The 19,862-nt window shown below is 41.8% G+C and overlaps 1 protein-coding gene across 1 annotated transcript in view; it reads right to left on the reverse strand.

Annotated features, from left to right (window-relative positions):
* Positions 1–2,600: 2,600 nt before the first annotated feature.
* The window catches only part of Nalcn (sodium leak channel, non-selective), a 213,227-nt gene continuing 195,965 nt past the window's right edge, over positions 2,601–19,862 (reverse strand). Inside the window, exons 31-43 of the mRNA XM_042697164.1 lie at positions 19,347–19,453; positions 18,779–18,853; positions 18,066–18,185; positions 15,487–15,555; positions 14,434–14,582; positions 13,575–13,668; positions 12,354–12,486; positions 11,608–11,723; positions 10,805–10,962; positions 8,008–8,158; positions 6,594–6,743; positions 3,743–3,860; positions 2,601–2,920 (exon numbers count right to left, since the gene is read on the reverse strand). Coding sequence (XP_042553098.1) covers positions 2,724–2,920; positions 3,743–3,860; positions 6,594–6,743; positions 8,008–8,158; positions 10,805–10,962; positions 11,608–11,723; positions 12,354–12,486; positions 13,575–13,668; positions 14,434–14,582; positions 15,487–15,555; positions 18,066–18,185; positions 18,779–18,853; positions 19,347–19,453 — 1,637 coding nt within the window. The 3' untranslated portion in view covers positions 2,601–2,723. The remainder of the gene's footprint in view (positions 2,921–3,742; positions 3,861–6,593; positions 6,744–8,007; positions 8,159–10,804; positions 10,963–11,607; positions 11,724–12,353; positions 12,487–13,574; positions 13,669–14,433; positions 14,583–15,486; positions 15,556–18,065; positions 18,186–18,778; positions 18,854–19,346; positions 19,454–19,862) is intronic.

Raw genomic sequence — 19,862 nt, forward strand, 5'->3', positions numbered from 1 at the left:
AATGGTGATCTTTGTCCTTGGTGCCATTATTTCATTCAGCCCAGTCAGGGCACAAGCAGTCAGTGCCTAGTGATGGGCATTGGTCTAGAACCACCACAAAACATGGAGTAAGCATTGTCAGCTTTCACCCGATTTCCTTTGGGTCTGCTTGAATTGGGCAATGCATGTGAGGTCAATTTTCTTTTGGGAGCTCTATATACAGTATTCTACCTCTCGGGTTTTCAGATGCCCTTGGACCTATGGCTCCCGAATTAAAGGCAATAGGTGGTGCGATGACAGGTTCTCTAAGGACCAGAGACATTTGTAGTCCATGTTGTCCTATCTGTGTCCCTATATTGTTCATGTAGCAAGGGGTAAAATCTAAAGAGGGCAGCATGTATCTTCTCTGACATGCATCTATTCTGACAACCTCAGGAAAATCAGAGGATCCAGTCCCTCCAGATGTGTTTACTTCACTTAATTGAACATGGAGGGTTCTGTGGCTTTAAATGCATGACTATTCTGTCCTTGCTCTACTTAGAATGAGCAACAATAATGTTCCCCTGAGCATCAGTTACAGACGTCTTAGGAAGAGCTCGGCAGTTTTGTGAGAATGAAGCTGTCTTGCTCAAGTGTAATGTGCCAAGAAAATAATTGTATTTTTATGAGACACCAGTACAGACCCATGTCCTGGCATGGAAGTGCATCTGCTTCTCTGTGGGCTTGAAGACACAGGGTGTTCATTCAGCCTTACCTGGTACCAAGGGGAAAGGAACGTTCTGGCTCACAGAATAAGTATAAATGGCAGAGATTTTTGCCAACCAATTATGAACTCAATATTTATGATAAGACTTGCAAACTATCAGCTACCTAGATCCCTTCTCCACATGCATAAGGATTGAAAAATGATCAATTCAGCATACACTCTTTTATAAACTCATTATTTATTTTTATGTACAAAAAGTAAATTTTAAATGAACATAAAACAAAATAATATCCTTTTGGATACACTGACTTGAATTGTCATAGCTTAACCATATAAATGACAGGCCATCACTGTGATCTGTCACCATAATGTCACCTTCTCCATACAGAAGGAATGTGATATTTGACTATTTGGAGAATGTTAAATAGAGAAAAGGAGACCAGAAAGTAACCTAGGAGTTAAAGAATTCTTAGATAATTGATCTGTTAAAAGTCAACCTGAACCACAAATGTCCAATCAATAATAATAATAATATAGTTAAGGCCAAAATTAATTTTTATTTATTTGACCCAGCACAAGAGTCCAACCATAATTATTTTGTAATTATTTCTCACTTCTAATTTTCCCTGAGGACATAGTCCACTGATATGTGAAAAAATATAAAGCTAGGTTGTGGGGTACCAAAATGAGTTTGGAGCAAGAGTTCTGCAGGGCACCATTCTTTCCACAAGAGATTATGGTAGAAGGGAATCATTTTTAATATAACACAGTGATGGTAGGTTGGGACTCTTTACTAATTCATGGCACCTTGTGTAAAAAATGAAACAGTTGGGCACCAGTGGCTCATGCTTGTAACCCTAGCTACTCAGAAGGCTGAGGTCTGAGGATCATGGTTCAAAGCCAGCCCAGGCAGAAAAGGCTGTAAAAATCTTATCACCAATTAAAGACCAAAAAATCTGGAAGTGGAACTGTGGCTCAAGTAGTAAATCACCATCCTTGAGCACAAAAGCTCAGGGACAGAGCCCAGGCTCTTAGTTCTAGACCCAGGACTGGTACAAAAAAACAAACAAGAATAAAAAAGAAATTAAAAATAACATGCATGCAAATATTAAAATAATTTGAATTAGTTTTACCCTTTCTGTGAATCTCTGTTATCAAGTCTTTCAAATAAATAACATCTTCTGGATCACCATGGCCCCAAGGGATGTATCTACATTTTTGCTTTACATCCGTTAGTGTCTTGGGTCAACTCCTTTGCCTGGGACCAGCACAGAGACTTTTCTTGAACTAGGTAAATTTTCATTAGAGTAACAGGGCAGAAATCAATTTGTTTTAGTTTCTCATATCTTGTCACAATTTTTTAATTGCATGAGAAAAAGAATATACTTAAAAAATTCAGAATCTATAGTTTGTGAAACTGCTATTATTTTAGCATGAGCTTAGTGCTGACCTTTTCAGATCAATCATACATAATATATTCTCCCAAGAGAAATATTTCTAGTGGAAATCAGGGTGGGAGAAGGTGGGGAAGCAAACCAAAGCTGTAACTTCTGTACCACAAGTAGCAGCCACTTTGGGCTTAGCACTCTTTTGGGGGTAGTGATAATGCCAAAGAGTACATATAAATACACACTTCAGTTCACACAGACAGATTATATAGAATATTTAAATTATCTTTATCTGCTGTTGGTATAATTTTTAATACTATCAATACTGCCATTAGATATATATATATTTTTTTCTTTTTTTATGGTTCTGGGATTGAACCCAGGGTCTTGTACATGCTAGGCAAGCACATGACCACTGAGGGACACCCCTAGTTCCAAATTTTCTTGAATACATGATAATAATGGATCACACACACATAACACAGCATTGTTAGAACCATTTTTATACTGTTCTATGGTTGGACAAAAATCAGTTTAAAAAAATCTTGTGCCAAATTGGAATGAGATTGTATATAGATTATGAATTATTCACTGGGTGATGAAGGGAAATATTAGAACAGAATTTTCACCACTAGACCTCCTTCTGCCATCTAAATGTCCAGAAGGTCGTCACCACTTTCATCACTCTCCACGGTCAGCTGTCTTGTCCACCACTTCTTAACCTCGGAGCCACAGGAAGCCGTGTCTGGCATTGGGTTCATCTTGCATACAACTGATTTCATTGTTGTTCTCCCTCCCGACCATGTGTTGACTGGGGGTTGATCTGGCTGGCTTGTTGGTCTTGGTGCTGTGGATTAATAAGAGTCCCCTGAGCAACATAATACTACTCCAGGCATCTACAACAGTTCCTCCTGGTGAACAATGTTATCCCCGTCCATTGCTCTTTTGTCTCCTAAGTCCTACTGCTCAATATTCTATGAGAAGCCCTTCCAACATTTAGTTCTTTATTGCAGATTTTTAAACTATGCTTATGAAGACTTGGAAAAAACACATTACTGGGCCTTTTCACTTTGAGCTAATTATAAACTAGAAAATGAGACTAACAATTTGGGTAAACAGAAATGTCATAGAAATATGTGTCATTGGTAAGGATTCGCATTTACATATAAAAGTAACCAATAAAGGACAAGGAGGCATATTGTAGTTGAGAGAAAGGAGCAGTGAGCATATGGAAACTATGTGGCTGAAGGTCTCCAAGTGAAGGGCTTGGATGTCTACTCAATAACCTGTAGATAATGTTGTCATCAACAAGTTCACATCTCTAAACCCAGGGGAACTTGCCCTGGAAGGAGAAAGAGGAACATCAATCTCTTCCTCTTTCTCTTTGCTTCCTGGCCTTGGTGAGATGAATGACTTCCCCCACCACACCTCCCCACCACGATCTGATGCTTCACTACAGGGCCAAAAGCCATGGACCAATGACTGTGATGACACTCCAGCTGGGTAAGCCAAAAATCAACATTTCCTCTTTTTAAGAGGATTATCTTGGGTATTGGTGACAACAAAAGCCAACTAACACAGACCTTGAAACCTAAGACTCAAAATATACAAAAACATGCTGAGTACGTTTTCAATGATCCGCTGATAGAGAAAGGACCCATGTACATACCAGATGGCAGCCGCCACTGTCCCAGTTTCCTCTGGGGCTTCCCAATTTCAGTTCCACCTTGCTGGCTTCCTCCACGGTCCGACAAAGTAGGGCTCAGAAGCTGCTGCTGGCTGCTTGTCTGGGCGGGGGGGGGGGGGGGGGGGGGGGAGGAATTAAGTTATAACTTCTTATTTTATGTTTTTTTTTTCAATTCAATACAAAGTATTTGTAGGTATTTATGGGATACAGTATAATTTATAATGTATAATGACAAAGTCAGGGTAATTAGTATTTCCACCTCCTCAAATACTTATTTCTACAGCCATGGACTTTTTTGAATTTATTTATTTATCTATAATTTGGCAGGTGCTGGAGTATGAACTCAAAACCTTGCACTCTCTTTTTGCTTCTTTGTTCATGACTGGCATTACAGTATTTGAGCCACAACTCCAGTCTGACTTCTTGTTTTAGAGATGGAGTCCTGTGGATTTTTCTGCCCGTTTTGGCCATGAACCACCATTCTCTGGATCGCAGCCTCTTGAGTACTTAGGATTACAGACATGAGCCACTGATACTTGGCTTCTACTTATGCTGACATATTTTCAGACCTTGTGGTAGACTGTAGTCATCCTATTGTGCTATGGAACTCCAGAACCTATCAGTGTGGATGGAACCGGAGGACATCATGTTGAATGAAGTCAGTCAGGCACAGAAAAACAGATACTGAGTGAGCTTTGTTCACTCTCGTGTAGATGTTAAAAAAATTGATCTCACAGAAGAAGCTATGGCTCTTACTATGATCTTCCTTCTCAGTCCCTAGTCTGGACTCTTCATTTTGTAATGAGAAGGGGAAAGCATGGCAGGAAAACAAATAGGAAGAATAAAGGGGAGGAGCAGTGTTAACAAGAGGGAAAGGAGATATGAAAATGTGGCAAAAGCTGTTGAGGAAAGCCACTGGGCCACCAGCGCACAGCAACATGACCCAGTCCTTTAGGTAGGACCTTTCCTTTGTCATTCCTAAGCAGTACCTACTACTCTTTCCCTTCATACTTGAAGATGCCTGGACCTTTTCTACCTTGGCTGGCAAACAGGGATGGTGGCAGTGTAGGAAGGAAGCAGGTGAGGAGTGGCCAATTTGGGGAGCCTAGAGCAGGAAACATGAAACTCAAAAGAAAAGTGTTTCAGCTGGGGGCCGGTGGCTCACATCTGTACTCCTAGCTACTAAGGAGGCTGAGATCTGAGGATTGCGGTTCAAAGCCAGCCCAGGTAGTGAAACTCTTATCCTCAATAAACTAGCAGAAAACCAGAAGTGGTGCAGTGTCTCAAGTGGTAGAGCGCTAGCCTTGAGCTGAAGAGCTGAGGGACAGTGCCCAGGCCGAGAGTTCAAGCCCCATGACTGACCCCCGCCCCCCCAAAAAAAAGAAAAGAAAGAAAAGTGCTTCAGCACAGAACCATGTACCCACAGAGAACAAAGCTGATGAATTTCAGACTGATGTCTCCCAGACACTTTAGTTAGTCTCCACTTCACCTATTACCTCCTTAGTCAACACTTTAGTCTTCACCTTGCCTTAGTATTCCCTCTCTTGGCTTTTGGGATATTTCTTGGACTTTTAATGTCAGAACTCTGCACTCGTTACTCTCCCCTGTCACGTTGGTCCTGTCTCAAGGTCCTGTCCCCATTCCTGACCGTGTGTGAAGCAGACAGAAGCAGGTGATTTCTTCATGCTGGAAAGAAAGTGACAGTATGGACTCACTCCAGACTGAGGCAGGGCAAAAGCGAGCCTCTGGAGCTCCCCAGCAGGCCATGGAACTTGACACTTCCGAGTGTCTCTCTGAGCCCTGACTGTGCTGCTCCAAGCCATGATTCTAGAGGTGTTGGGGCTCTGCAGAATGCCGGATAAGCTCCCTCGAGTCCTATTCCAGTCATTACTGCAGCCTCGTAAAGGGGCGGGAGCTCCCTGCCAGCTGCTCCTCATGGCACAGTCTCCCCGGGATGCTGAGCAATGCTCCTGCCATTCTTTATAGTCGTGTAGATTGAGTGTAGAAGTAAAAATAGACTGGGTTTGGTAAATAGAAGCTCCTCACGCCATATTTCTGATTCCATATGCTTCCGTGATGTGCAGTTAAGAAAGGACAAATCCTCCGTGAGCCTGATTATTGAAGGGGCTATGAAAACATTTGTGCTGATTTTACTGCAAATGTCTACGACTTGCCGAGGAGAAGAAAGAGCATGCAAACCATGCTAATTCTGAGGTAGACTCTATTTCCAGCTTCCAGTTCCACCCTCAGAGGTGATATTAACCTTTTCGACAAAGTCTAAAATAATAACAACAATAATACTCAGGCCATTAACACTTAATGATATCTAGGTACTGTATTTTGGATCTTGAATGCTCACTAAAAGCCACATGTTGAATGCTTAGTCTAAGACTAATGATACTGGAAGCTGGCAGCACCTGTAAGAGGTGAGACCTAATGGAAGGCTAGGCCACTGGGGAGCATGCCCTTGAAGGAGATGTTGATAATCCCCTTCCTGCTGTCTTGTTTCCTAGCCTCCAAAGAGCAAGAAGCATGTTTGTCCTGTACTTCCACCATGTTGTATTACCTCAGCTCAAGTCCTGGAGCAATGATGCAAGCACCTTTTCTCATTTTTAGTTGAATCTCAGGTATGTTATAACGGTGAGGAAAGATGATGAACATACTACTATTCAAATCAGGGTTTTTGTAAGTTACCTCAACCGAGTCCTGAATGGTAAAACCAAAACAAACCTGCATGGACACGGCTATGTAACTAGAACCAATTTCTCTTTTTGTTGTTATTGCTAAAAAATGAACCTCACAGACTACCTAGGAACCTTCATGTCATACCTACCTCAGGTTGTGTATTGTGATCCTGACTGTTGGCGTGTGCGTCCTCACTGGGCTGAGTGGTCTCAATGCTGGGAGGATTCAGGAACCTGCTCAGCTCTTGCTGTTGGCTCTCTCTCAGGCTGTGGATAATACTGCAGGATTGCTGCTGTTTCTATGGGAACATGGTGGTCTTTCAGTAAGGGAAAAGAAAACCAGTACTTCTTCCCCACTCACTCAAGTCAAATTTTCTTCTTCCCTCTCCAAAGGAATCTAGGATGGCTGACTTCTTAGGACCCTCCATCTAAGGATCCTGAACTAGTTTCTCTAATCAAGCAGACAGATGTAAAAGAAGGCTTAGTTAGGCTTGTTGCGGGTCGTTGATGTGTTATTTAAAATGACTAACGTGGTTGCTCTAGTTTTTCCCTTCTTATTTTAATGTATGATCATCAAACCAATGTTAGTCTTTCCTTCCCTGAAAGTTGCAAGTGGGAAAGAGCCTTGGTGTGGAAAAGGGAAGTTACTCCCTTTTCTGGATTGTGCCAATAGGCCAGTTCAGCAGCCGGTCTCTCTTGGTTCGAAGCCAGAAATCTTTGTGTTCTCTCAGGGCCTGTAGGGGACTCATGGGCTCCCTGGGCCATAGTAGACAGCAGCACCAGGCCTCAGTGGGCAACTGGCCTTATACTAATTGCTCGGATGGGAGTTTCATTCCTCTGGGGAGCCTTTTCCCTCTGCCATATTTCTGTGGTTGTTGGTGGAATTTTGAATATATATCTATATAATTTGTCATATATTAATTATTTAGTGATGAATTCTATTTTCTTCTCTGTATGTGAAGAATAAGTAAAAAACATTCACAAAAGTCAATACTGAATAGAAATACTCACTGTAGACACACCGTATACCAAGATAGTATATATTCGTTAATTTAAAAGTCAAAAGTCAAAGGCTCTTAGAAGCTTATAGTTCAGGATGTAGCAATAGACCATTAAAATCCCATGAGAGGTGGTCTTTAGAGATAAAGCAACAGTATCAACTATAAGCTGCATGTTGGAATTTCTTAGAAGCACTTAGAAGCACGTAGAAGCACTTTCCATACATTCAAGTCTCAGTAGGTGTGTTTTAGAATTTTGTACAGTTTAGTAAACGAAGATCATAAATGTTTTAGAATCTATCAGCTTCTCTTTGAAGCTTTCCGTAATATTTCTAAAATATGGCTACACAGAAACACATTAAGCACTCAGCTAAAGAAAACATGCTGGATTCAAACTGGGAGAAGGTTTGCAGCAGCATTGACTGTGGTCCTGGATGTGGTGAGGATGGCTGATGTAGCTAAAAGCACAGGGGTAAGGGAGGAGGAGGTGGTGAAACTTTCTTTTGGCCCGTATATGGATGGGAGGGGGGTGAAGCCACACGTGTGGGGTGTGGGGTGCACTCACAGCCCGGATGCGCTTCAGACACTTCTTCAGCCACATGCGGATGGTCTGTTTGGCCACCTCCTCCTCTATGGTGTACTCCAGCTGCTCGCGAGCAAGCAGCTCCTCCAGCTGCAGGCTCTTCCGGATATCCACAGAGCGGTAGGAGAGCATGCTGGGAGGGGGGGGGGGGGTTACAGCAGCATCTCAGATCTAATTTACATGGCTTTAGACCCTTCGATGTTTCAGAACCCAGAGAGCACATCATTACTCAATCCAACCAGTATAACATTTTAGCCCCATCCCTTATCTGAGTAGGTCTGGTTATAGTACCAGAGCAGTCCTGGTTCCTGTTTTACTGAGTGCTGAAGCCAGTTAATATCTGTTCAGCGACATATGGTGATGGTTAGTATGTGAGTTGGGCTTGCCTGGGTCCCTGTCCTGTATTTACCTCATCTAGTCTTCCGTGTCTTCCTTATTAATTTTAGAAGATGCAAAAGCAGAACTGAACATTTGCTCCCATTTAGCTCCTGGCTCAAGGTCATCGGATAGTGGCGAGTGAAGCTAACACAGCTGCTAAGTTGCATCGGGGACCAGAGGGTAGTATAATGCCACACAGCACGTCACAGCTGCGTGGTCCACAATCACAAGAGAACACAGACTCATCCAGCAACATGGTGCACTTCGGTGTGAGACAGTCCCAGCATCCCAGATTTGCATTCAGCCTCGTACTGTCAGATGAGATTCACCAAGCCATGACATGAGGGCTTTCTGAGGATCAGGGACACTGAGCTTTTCTTCTTTACTAAATCTCTTTCCATCATGGAAGGAAAAACTGCATTTGCTCTTCCCATCTCCTGCTCAACAAAAACTTGATCCTTATGCAACTGTTTGTACTATGACCTAGGTTAGAGGAACAGGGAGGGGCAACACTGCCTCCACAAATGCTGTCTGGATCTGTTTGTGTTGAATTCACCACTGTGCTCACGGAGGCTGGATGCTAATTACTAGTGACAACAGTATGTCTATGTGTCTCATAGTCAACCTAAAAATAATTTGCCACTGAGCAAAGTCTCACCTCCTGAGATCTAACATTCTTGGCCATTCATATGAATTTTTGGATGCATCTTTTGCTGGCTTTTAGCTTGTTCAAGGAAGAAATGGATAGTGGGAGATAAAATAGATAACTTTGGGGAACTATGCCTAGGATCCTTCCTATTCAGATCTGGTCTTTGTTCATCTCATAGCTTCTGTATACTTTTACACACCTGAGTGCTCCCAAAATTTGCAACACAATACCCAACACTTAACTTGTCAGGTACTTCAGCATGCTTAAAATAGCTAGTACTATAGAAGGATTCTTAAAAAAAATTTAAAAAAGTTTTCTTAAGTGTTTCTGCATTGTGGATGCCTCTAGCAATAGAGTCTATGGAGACATTTTTTAGAATGGTGTTCTCAATCTGTACAATGAAATAAATGTCATTATGAAGGAAACTAAGGATACTGAAATACATTTCTCTAATTAGTCTCTTTGCAAAGGTAGTAGGGTGATAGAGTGGCAAAGTCCTTTCTTATTGTTTCAGGAAATAATAACATCCAGCTGGGGTCACATGACTAGGACAAGTTGGAAATTCTGGAGAGCACAGATGATATCTCAAGGTATCATTGACAAAAATATGCACAGTGTTAATGTTGCCTGATTTCTTGCTTACATTCATCAGCAGAGGAAATGCTGCATTCTGGGGAACAACAACTGGAAATCAGGACATTGCTTTATCTTGCAAATCATAGGCTTCTAAGTTTTACCTGTGAGATCTTGTTTGAGAAGTTAGGATGGGTTAGGTGTTTCCCCAAAATAAATATATTGAGGTCCTAATGCCCAATACAGCAGATATGATCTGATTATAGGTTTGGCCTTAATCCAGTATGACTGGTGTTCTTATAAAAGGAAGAATTTGGACACCCCCTCCCCCCACTCTCTCTCTCTCTCTCTCTCTCTCTCTCTCTCTCACACACACACACACACACACACACACACACACACACACACACACACACTGCAATGTGCCCATAAAGGCAAAGATGAGGTACTTCTCTAGAAGCTAAACACTGGCAAAAAAGTAGATGTTAGAGGAAGGCCTGGTTCCATTTCTTCCAGAAGGATGTAACACTGCCAATGCCCTGATCTTATACTTCCTGCCTCCAGAAACATGGATGACAATGTTCCTTTATTTAAATCACACAGCTAATGGTGGTGCTTTGTTACAGCAGCTCTAGGAAACGAATGCACAAGGTTCTCAGAGAGACTAAAACATAAAGCCCGTATGGTTTAACTCATTGTCCTATCTGGATGCTCATTCGGTGTCTGGAAGATGGGGTGTTCTATGCAATGGGAAGTAAGTGACTGAACAGGCTGGGAACATTCTTGCCAGTCCCATCTAAAGGAGAGGATCCAGACTTCAGTCCTATGGGGCCCTGGTACGGTGAGCACAGCAGGTACTTAGCTGCCACAGGATAGCTCCCTCATCCTGGCAGGAAGCATGGAGTTCTCCCTGGCCCTTTCTCTGTCTGCTCTTATGGGTGATTCGGTCACTGGTTCTCAACCCTTCCCTTCCAGTCACTGATAATTATCACGGGATAGTGAGAAATACCACTTCAAGCTTGGAAAGTGTGACCTTGCTTTACAACCATAGCAATGTGTCAACCTAGAGTTAGACCATACTTGTTCATGACTATCCCAGGCCTCTGAGGACCGTAGCAGCTGTGGCTCCTGGAGTGCACCTCAGCCCTGGGAGGCTGGGAAGCGCAGCCTGCCTCTTACCTCAGGACGTCGTGGAAAGTGACGTCGCCCCCGTTGTGCAGCCTCTCCATCTCGTAGCACATGTGCTTAAACAGGAGCTTGTCTTTGTCCAGGTCCACCTCCAGCCTCCCACGTAGCAGTCTCAGCAGAAACTTCACTCGAAAAGTGGGGATCACGCCCTGGGGGCGGGGAGAGCAAAGACTGGTAAGCCATCTGGAGGCCCAGGAGCCTCCCCTGGATGTCTTGACAAAGAGGAAAAGCAGAATGGAAAACAGCAACTACTTCTCGAAACCAAGAAGTAGAACTAGAACCAGGCAGGAAAAGAATAGCTGGCCTCCCTGGTAGCTGAGCTGAACGATACCCTAACAGGAGCAGGAGCCAAAGCACTAACAATACATTTCTGCTCCTCTGGTTCTGTGGGGCATTAAGTTCATCATCACTGCATCGGGAGCCAGCCAGGGAGGAAAGCTCTACCTTGGCTCTCTCATGGGGCCAATACTTAAGGCTTAGGCTCAGTAGCCCATTCCCCTCTATACACACACAGTAGGTCAGAAATGGGCACACAATGATAGGGATTATACACATGCATGACCCTTTTCTTCCTACAGGTCTGAAGATAAGGTGTTCATGGTTGGCAGTGGCAACCATGAGAAATAATTTCTCTTTCCCCCTACTTGGCTGAATTGGCAGTGATAGCTTTTTGGCATTCCACAGTGGCCGTTCCCAATTCAACATATGTCAATCGCCAACAGGAGCAGTGAATCATTTGCAATGTATCAGTAGCTATCTGGGGTGCAGCTCAACGCGATGACCCATTTTCCTACCTCTCTTTTATCATCCACCATGTTCCAGATGATTTGAAAGTGGCGAAGATCATTATAACTTAAAAGCTGGTCCTCCTCAGTGGAATAAAACAAAGAGAAATTCTCCACAATTATCGCTTGAAAAAAGAAAAATTCAGAAGTTAGACAATGAAGTTAATTGGTCATTTTCTTCTAGAAAAAAGTAACACATCTATTATAAATCATAGAAGACTTTTTCACTCATATTATAAAAACCAAACGTTGAAAGTGCTTTTAGTATCGTTTCCAAGTTGGTGGGTTCATACTTAGACTAAGCTATTTATCCTGCTCGTGCCTTTCAAAAACGTGAGGGTCATGCATGCATGCTCTGTGCGTGTGCGCAACTCCTAGTTTAGAGTCCGTGGGTGGATATTAAAGGTCATATGGGGTTCTGGGTGGCACCAGTGATAAGTGAACATGCAGATCTTTCAAAAAAAATGTGACATTGCTAGGCCATAAAGGTCGACATCCCCAACACTTGTTCAACTCAGCCCCTGGGAAGAGCTCTTTTGAAATTAATGATCATCTCAAATAGTACAACTCTTGAAATTGTAATCAACTGTCATTTACATGCGGATTCAGCTTCAGGACTAAGAGGCGACAATTTATAATTAATGCCAAGAAACAGCCTCCCCAAGCAATCCAGGATAATTACTTGAAAATTGTACATAATTATCTAAGTACCTGAGTGTAAAGAGATGAAAAAAGATTCAGTGAACATCACTTACCTACAAGCAAATTCAGCATGATGTAGGCAATGATGACATAAAATGAACAGAAGTACATGAGTGCACCAGCATAATTTCCACAGTCTGTGGCCCAGTATGTAAATTCATCGGGAGTACAGAATGGAGGCTGAACCTGTGGGGCCGTGGGGAGGGAGAGAACCCAGGGAGAGGGAGAGGAATATAAATATCTAATACATGTAGAGAGTGAGCATATTTGTAACCATACAGAATACAATTAACTTTCAAATCATATTGGAAAACGCATGTGCATTGACCACATCATCTATAGCAAAATAATAAAAAGAATATTTCATTTCTGCTATATTTTTAGTATTATGGATTCCCAAGTTTACTGCCCTTGTTGGAACTGTTTTCTTCCACTTGATAATCTTTCTGCTATCTCCACAAATCCCAAGGGATAAGTAGCTGCTAGAACCAAACTATAAAGGCTAATTTAAAAAAAATTGTGTGTGTGTGTATGTGTGTATGCGTGTATGCGTGTGTGTTGGTATTGGGGCTTGAATTTAGAGTCTGGTTCTGTCCCTTAGCTTTGGGTATGTTTTGTTTTCCCAAGGTTCTGCATTACTATTTGAGCTACAGCTCCACTTCCAGGATTTTAGTTGTTAATTGGATATAAGAGTCTCATGGACTTTCTTGCCTGAGCTGGCCTTGAGCCATGATCCTCAGATCTCAGTCTCCTAAGTATCTAGGATTACAGGCATGAGCTACGAGTGCTTAGCTAAGAAAACCTAACTTTTTTCTGACTATATATGCAGTAAGTTCACATTCAAATTATATAAGGAATAATCATAGTCCTAGGGTACTGCTATAGAATATTTCGGACTAGCACAAGATCCAGGTTATTCAAAGTCTTTCCATTATTTAGAGGCTGAGTAATGACAAGGATGAGTCAACATTTTTTTTTCCAGTCATGGGGCTTGAATTCTGGGCCTGGGCGCTGTCCCTCAGCTCTTCAGCTGAAGGCTAGCACTCTACCTCTTGAGCCACAGCACCACTTTCGGTTTTCTGAGTGGTTTATTGGAGATGAGAGTCTCACTGACTTTCCTGCTTGGGCTGGAAATCCTCAGATCTCGGCCTCCTGAGTAGCTAGGATTAGAGGTGTGAGCCACCAGCACCTGGCTTCAACAATTGTTTTGCTCTCCCGAAATGTTTCATGTTGAGTGTAAATTGAGATAGGGATAGTGAAAAGGAGATATTCACCATGCAATCATGCATAATCTTGTTCCAGTCTTCACCTGTGACAATTCGGAATAGAACTGTAATAGCTTTGCCAGCTGAAGAAAAATTTGCATGCCTAGTTTAGGGAAAAGAAGAATGTGACTAGTAATGTTTGACTTGAAGCAGTATGTTTTGTCAAAATCAAAATAGATGGATTCTAATACAAATTTGCAAAGGTTGGACCCTTTTATTTGTTAGCTAGTTCTACTTTTCTACAAGTCTAGCTGTCTGATAAGACAATCAGTTTATTGCCATTTATCTTGAATGACTGAGTGAGAGTCAGCGACTAATAGTGGCTTCTCCTTTCATCTGGACTATTATGTGTATCAAATAAAAAGAGTAGTTACAAGAATAATTCTTCTACAAAACACATTTGTTTACACTCAGTTGTATTGGGACTCTTCAAAATTATCACAAGAGGCTTTCATACAATTTAAGAAAATTCTCAAAGAATACTTTTCACATGTAAAAACTACCTGGGGGAGCATTTCTACCTTTCCACGTTTTACCTGAAAAGAAATCTCAACATTTTTCATCTAAAAATTCTATTATTTTTGGGAAATACATGCACAGAAAAAGTGTCACACTTATGAGTGGTTATTTCTGAGGGCTGTTAGAATTATATATTTTTTGTTTTCTATTATTTCTGAATTGTCTAGGGTTTCTAAAGTAAATACTCATGGTGTTTACAATTGGGAAATAACATTTAAAAGTTGGATATTTTATTTCCTAACCAATGAACTCTCTTTTGTGACACCCCAGTCTTTAAGAGTTTCATTCATGATTGGATTACTAAAAATATTTGCTTGTAAAATGAGTAGACATGTGAGTACAGACAAACCTGTTAATGTTCTCTCCATATTTCACAGTGCCAAATAAAACCACTCCAGCAAAAGCATAGCATAACAGCAAGAGGAACATTCCTACTATGATAAAGAAGCTCTTGTACATGCTGACCACCACAGTCAGGAGGAGCATCTTCAGCGTCACCTGGAGACGAGGAGGGATGGTGTGTCCAGGGAGACAGGGAGGAAGAAATACAGGGAAGGAAGCATCCTGTCAGCAAGCTGCAGAAGAGCTAGGTAGTGAACAGTGTGGCTCAAGAGGGACTCTTCAGGATTATCAGGCAAAAGTTTCTTCCTCTGAGACATTAAGTATAACATTAAGTATAAGTATAATTCAAAAACCACCAGGTATTGGGAAATTCTACTCATACTTGAAACTGTTCTGTCTCTCCAGCCAATTTAATAAAAATAACTTCCATCTCCTTAGACTTCCATTTTCTCTTCTCATGCTCTCTAGTTCTTAGGTAACAGCTACACATTTTTTTTAATTTAAAGCAAGTAAACTCTTTCCTATAAACTTTCACAAAACAAATGGAAATAATGGTATAACATTAAAGAGTAATACAATATATTGATTATGTAGGCATATGGAATGCATGTATGAGAAAACGGGCCAGTAGCCACAAAACAGTATTTCTAAAACAATGAAAAAAGATAGATGGAATGTACACATAAATACTAATGAAGAATGAAATTCAACTAGAATCATGGACTCATATAGCTGTTCACTAAGATTATTTTTGTTTGCCATAAAGTCACTTAACATAACTTCTGGCACCTTGGGGAAAATCATTTTTGTTTTCACATTCAATATGCTATGTTTTATACCTGCGTTTACTCAGCAAATAGGAAGACTAAACATAAACGGTAAGAATATCGCGAGAGAATTAAGCAACTGGTTGAGTTTGATATTGATTAATCTTGACTTATGATGTCTAGTAATTTGTTGATCACAGCCCTGAGCACCCAGGATAGCTGAAGCCTCTTGGCAAGCATTCGTTATTCAATGTGTATATGATCTTCAATAAGGCCTTATACGACATACTCACATGCTTCCCACAGATGGAGAAAAACCTAAAGACAATCACACACGCTCCCATCATATAGGTATATGCATTCTGAAATTGAAACAGAGGACAACATCTCAGAAGTTGCACAGAAGATCCTGTTACAGCTCCACTTTTCATTTTAAGCTTTCTGTGAAGTCTACTGAATAATTGCTTTTAATAAAATGTGGAAAATCTCTCTAAGAAATTTACCTTAAAAAAAGAGCTGAAAAGGTCATTGCCAAAACTCATGAATAAGTATTAGCTGTAAAATCAAATCTCAAATGAAACTTTAGGTTTCGCATTGTTGAGCTGAATTCTGAATTCTGAAACTTCTTTTACACAAAGCAGTAACTGCCTCTTTTGAAGACCAGAGTGTGGAAAACACAGAAGAAGCATGGTCCACCAGCAAGCTAAGAGAGGCAGGAAATCAAGTTGTTCTTGCAAAGGAAAAAAGCTGGTGCTGGAAGAATATTGAAGGCCCACTCTTCTCTGAAGACCAGCCACACATTCAAGTCCAAGGTGGTTTCAGGAAGAATGGCCCTGCTCAAGAACACAGCCGGCTATTTCTTCAAGCATGTGATTTCCACAAGAGATGATGCTGTGCTTTATGACTAAGAAGACTTCCTCTGAGAATCGGTGATGCCACCGGCTGCAACTGAAATAACAACTTTGACATTCAGCTGGTGCCAAAGCATGGTGCTTCTCCAGGAGGCTGCCTAGCCAAATGACAGCAGTCACAGATGGGCCCCAGCAGAGGGGGTCCGGCGAGATCTGCCGTGAGGTACAAGGACAGGAATGCACACACAGAGCGTCTTTGGAAGGGGGACAGGAACTGTGCCTTCCTCCCAGCAGTCCATGGGCAAAAATATGGCAGGGAAGTATCACTCATCCAAGACCAGAGGTTCTTGGAACAAAAGCAGTCAAGTAGGACAGGCAAGTTGGTCTTGGTGGCTTAGACTTTTCTCTCTGGAGCTATGAGAGATTAGGAAGCCTGCTCTATTCTTTTGCTTGGATGGAGTAGCTTTTAGCTATAGATTTGTCTAGACAAGGAAAATGCGCATGGGCTCAGTTGCCTCTTCTTTCCATGTTAACTTGGGTCTAGGGCCAGATACTTTGGGCCTGTCTGTTCTAGAAGTCATGATAAACAACAGCCTCTCCTTCTAGCCTTCGTACCTTCCATCCTGGGGGGAGGGGTCAGGCTGAAACCTTCTCCCCACACCATACAAATGGAACCAAATCACAACTGCTCCCTCAAAGTTGCCTTGGAGGAACGCTGATGACGTTGCCCACCCAAATCCTACTCCTACATGTTGTCTCAGGAACATGGGGGAACAGAGGGTATACTCTCCACCACTGCATCTTCCTCACTGCTTTGTGAGCAGGTGGCAAATGTCTGTCTAGCTTTCCAAGCGAAGAGGAGTGACTCTCGTTGTTTTGCTCATCACATTCTTCTCAGTTTTGGCACAGTGTGGTACACATCCAAGCCATCGATGATTTGAGAAAAAGAACCAAGAGCTCAACTAAGCCCTCAGACCAAAGGCAATCGCTGGTTTAAGAGGACACATAATCAGCACAGCAGTTTCACATGAAATTTCACAGAAAGCCTCCTGTGATAGGTCAACAGTTTCTGTGTATTATGGGTCTTTCTTAGCATGATTTTAATATAAAAGAATATGGAAGGATGGAGGAAAATGGATGATTTCACTTTTTGGTGAAACTGAAAATAAAGGTATTTAAAATATGAGGTTTCATATTCTTTAAAGTTTGTGGAAACTTTACATACGTGGCCTTTATGAGGCCCATAGGAAATAGGTGTGTTATGAATGTGTATCTTCCAGTTCAGAGTAGAGATCAAAGGATCACCAAAGATAAATTACTTGATCAAGTCTGGAAAAGGACGAACATGGAGGAAAGGAGACTTGGATCTTTCAAAGCCACAATACAATTCAAAGCCACAGCAGAAATGTGGCCAGTCCAAGAAAGAAAGTGGTGAAAATGCAAAACCCTCATTCAATGATTTTATACCAACCCCCCCCAAAAAAACAGAGTCAATAAAAAATGTATTATCTAATGCTATCACATATTAAAACGATAATATTTTGGTAATGGTGGGTTAGAAAATACCATATTAAATTACTATCACTTATTTATTAAGAAATCAATGTAGCTTTTAGACAAATTTAAATGACATTTGTGGCTACATTTTATTCTGATTGGACAATGCCACCCCAGATTATAGTTACATGCATTCATAGCTGTAGGTTTGAGCTGGACCTTAGACTAGATGGAAGTGAAGGAAATGTAGGCAAACTAGTGAACATAGAGGACTAGCGAAAGAAACGATCTGAACATTCTAGTCCAGGTTTTGCCTAACTGAAGGGAGTGGGTGTAATACACATATACACACACGTGTGAGAGCATACAGTCATGTCTAAAGGCCAGTCATGATCAAAGCTGGGCTGAAGGAAAGCTACTCTAGCATCAAAGATCCACCCATGTGGAATGAAATAAGACTGGCACCAGGCCTGAACTAAGTACTGACATTTGCCAGGTAAAACAAAGTTCAACAATGCACCCACCAATAGAGCAAAGTGAAGCACCACCCACACCACGCCGAGTGACGTCACCAGGAGGTCATATCGGTTCCTTCTGCTTTGCCAGAACCCAGCAGGTGACATCGCTATGATCTTCATAGTCACCTGGAGAAAGAGAATAAAGGGAACAGAGGGCCAGTGTCAAACCCATATTTAAATCTATTAAGTTTAACGAAACATACCATTTATTTAAGGAGGTAATAAATACATAATATTATTTATAAACTCAGTAGGTTACAAATCTATATTCTCCATAGATAGCGGGACACTTTTCTTCCTTAAGAAAAACAAGAACATATGAAAAACAACCAATAGATTTTGGGAAACGCCAAGCACTTTAGGGTGAAATTAGAATCCACTTGTATTTCAAGAAAGCTTGCACTGCAAAGTGATACATTACACAGGGCTCATATGAAAAGACTCTTGGCTGGGCCAACTATTTGTAATTCGGATCCCTGAATTACAGCAGTGTGCGTCGTTTGCTCTAAATATCTGAACTCACGTAAGTAGGCGGGCCAAGGTTTAAACACAACAGTCCACAGGAGTGAGGATTGCCTTAAAAGAAATTGGCCCTCCTTCCCAAAGACTTCAAAGGCAATGGAGAACAGAGCTGAAGGCAAACAGCCATCAAAAGGGGGCAGTGATTTATTTTAAAATTGTGCACAGCCTCTCCCAGGGCCCACCGATTGGCTACTCACCTCCAGAACAAAGATGAAGGTGAAGACAACCGACATTGTTGCCAAAGGGACTGTCACAGGGTCCTCCACATCCCACTGGAACCGAAGAACACACAAGTCACTAGACACACCCGGGTACCGCTCCACTGCCCATTTTAATGCAACTGTGTGTGTGTGTGTGTGTGTGTGTGTGTGTGTGTGTGTGTGTGTGTGTGTGTGCCCGTACTGGGGCTTGAACGTAGTGCCCCACACTCTGGCTTGAACATAGTGCCTCACACTCTGGCTTGTATTTTTCCACTCAAGGCTATTGCCTTACCACTTGAGTCCTAGCTCCACTTCCCATTATTTTGGTGGTTAATTACAGAGAAGAGCCTCTGGACTAACTTTCCCTGGCTAACTTTGAACCACAACCCTTTACAACTCAGTCACTTGAGTAGCTAGGATTTCAGTCATAAGCCACTGTTGCCTGGTGAATCTCTTAAGGTTGGAGAGGTAAATGGCTATCACAGACGGCAAGATATGACTGGAGGCTCCAAGAAACAGACAATGAATTCCGTCTGCGAGTCTCAGGGTGCAATGAATTAGGTACCTTGACGGAGAGCAGCACGGATTGGGCCAGGACAAGCAGCGCAATTGTCCTCTTAAAAAATGGATGCTGGGTGATGTCATACATTTTCGCTCTAAAACCATCGTTATCTGGAAAAGAAAGGTTTAGGCAAGGACAGTTTAGACAAGGGTCACATTCACTCTTTTCTCTCATTTGCCTTCAATGCTCATCTTACAACCTGTCTCATCTCCCCCACCCCAGCTCTATGTCTTGTGAAGCATTTTTCGGAATGGCTGGCTCTGAATATTTAAAACAGCAGTGCGTGATGCACTGGAAGGAAAAGCGCATCATTCAATTTCTGTCAGTTTAATGCAGTTCACTCATATTTTTAAAAGGCAAGCACAAATCTATTTTATTTAAAAATTCAGTGTTTTTTTTTTTTTTTGCCCCCATTAAGGTGTATTTCAAGTGTGTTGAAGCGCAGCCCATGGACGGTTGATTTTAATAGCCTTATGAAGAGATTTGCAGTTTGCAGCCTGTTTCTCTATTAACTTATGC

Source organism: Dipodomys spectabilis, unplaced genomic scaffold, assembly GCF_019054845.1.
Source record: "Dipodomys spectabilis isolate Male_0828 unplaced genomic scaffold, ASM1905484v1 ptg000215l, whole genome shotgun sequence".
Lineage (NCBI taxonomy): Eukaryota > Metazoa > Chordata > Mammalia > Rodentia > Heteromyidae > Dipodomys > Dipodomys spectabilis.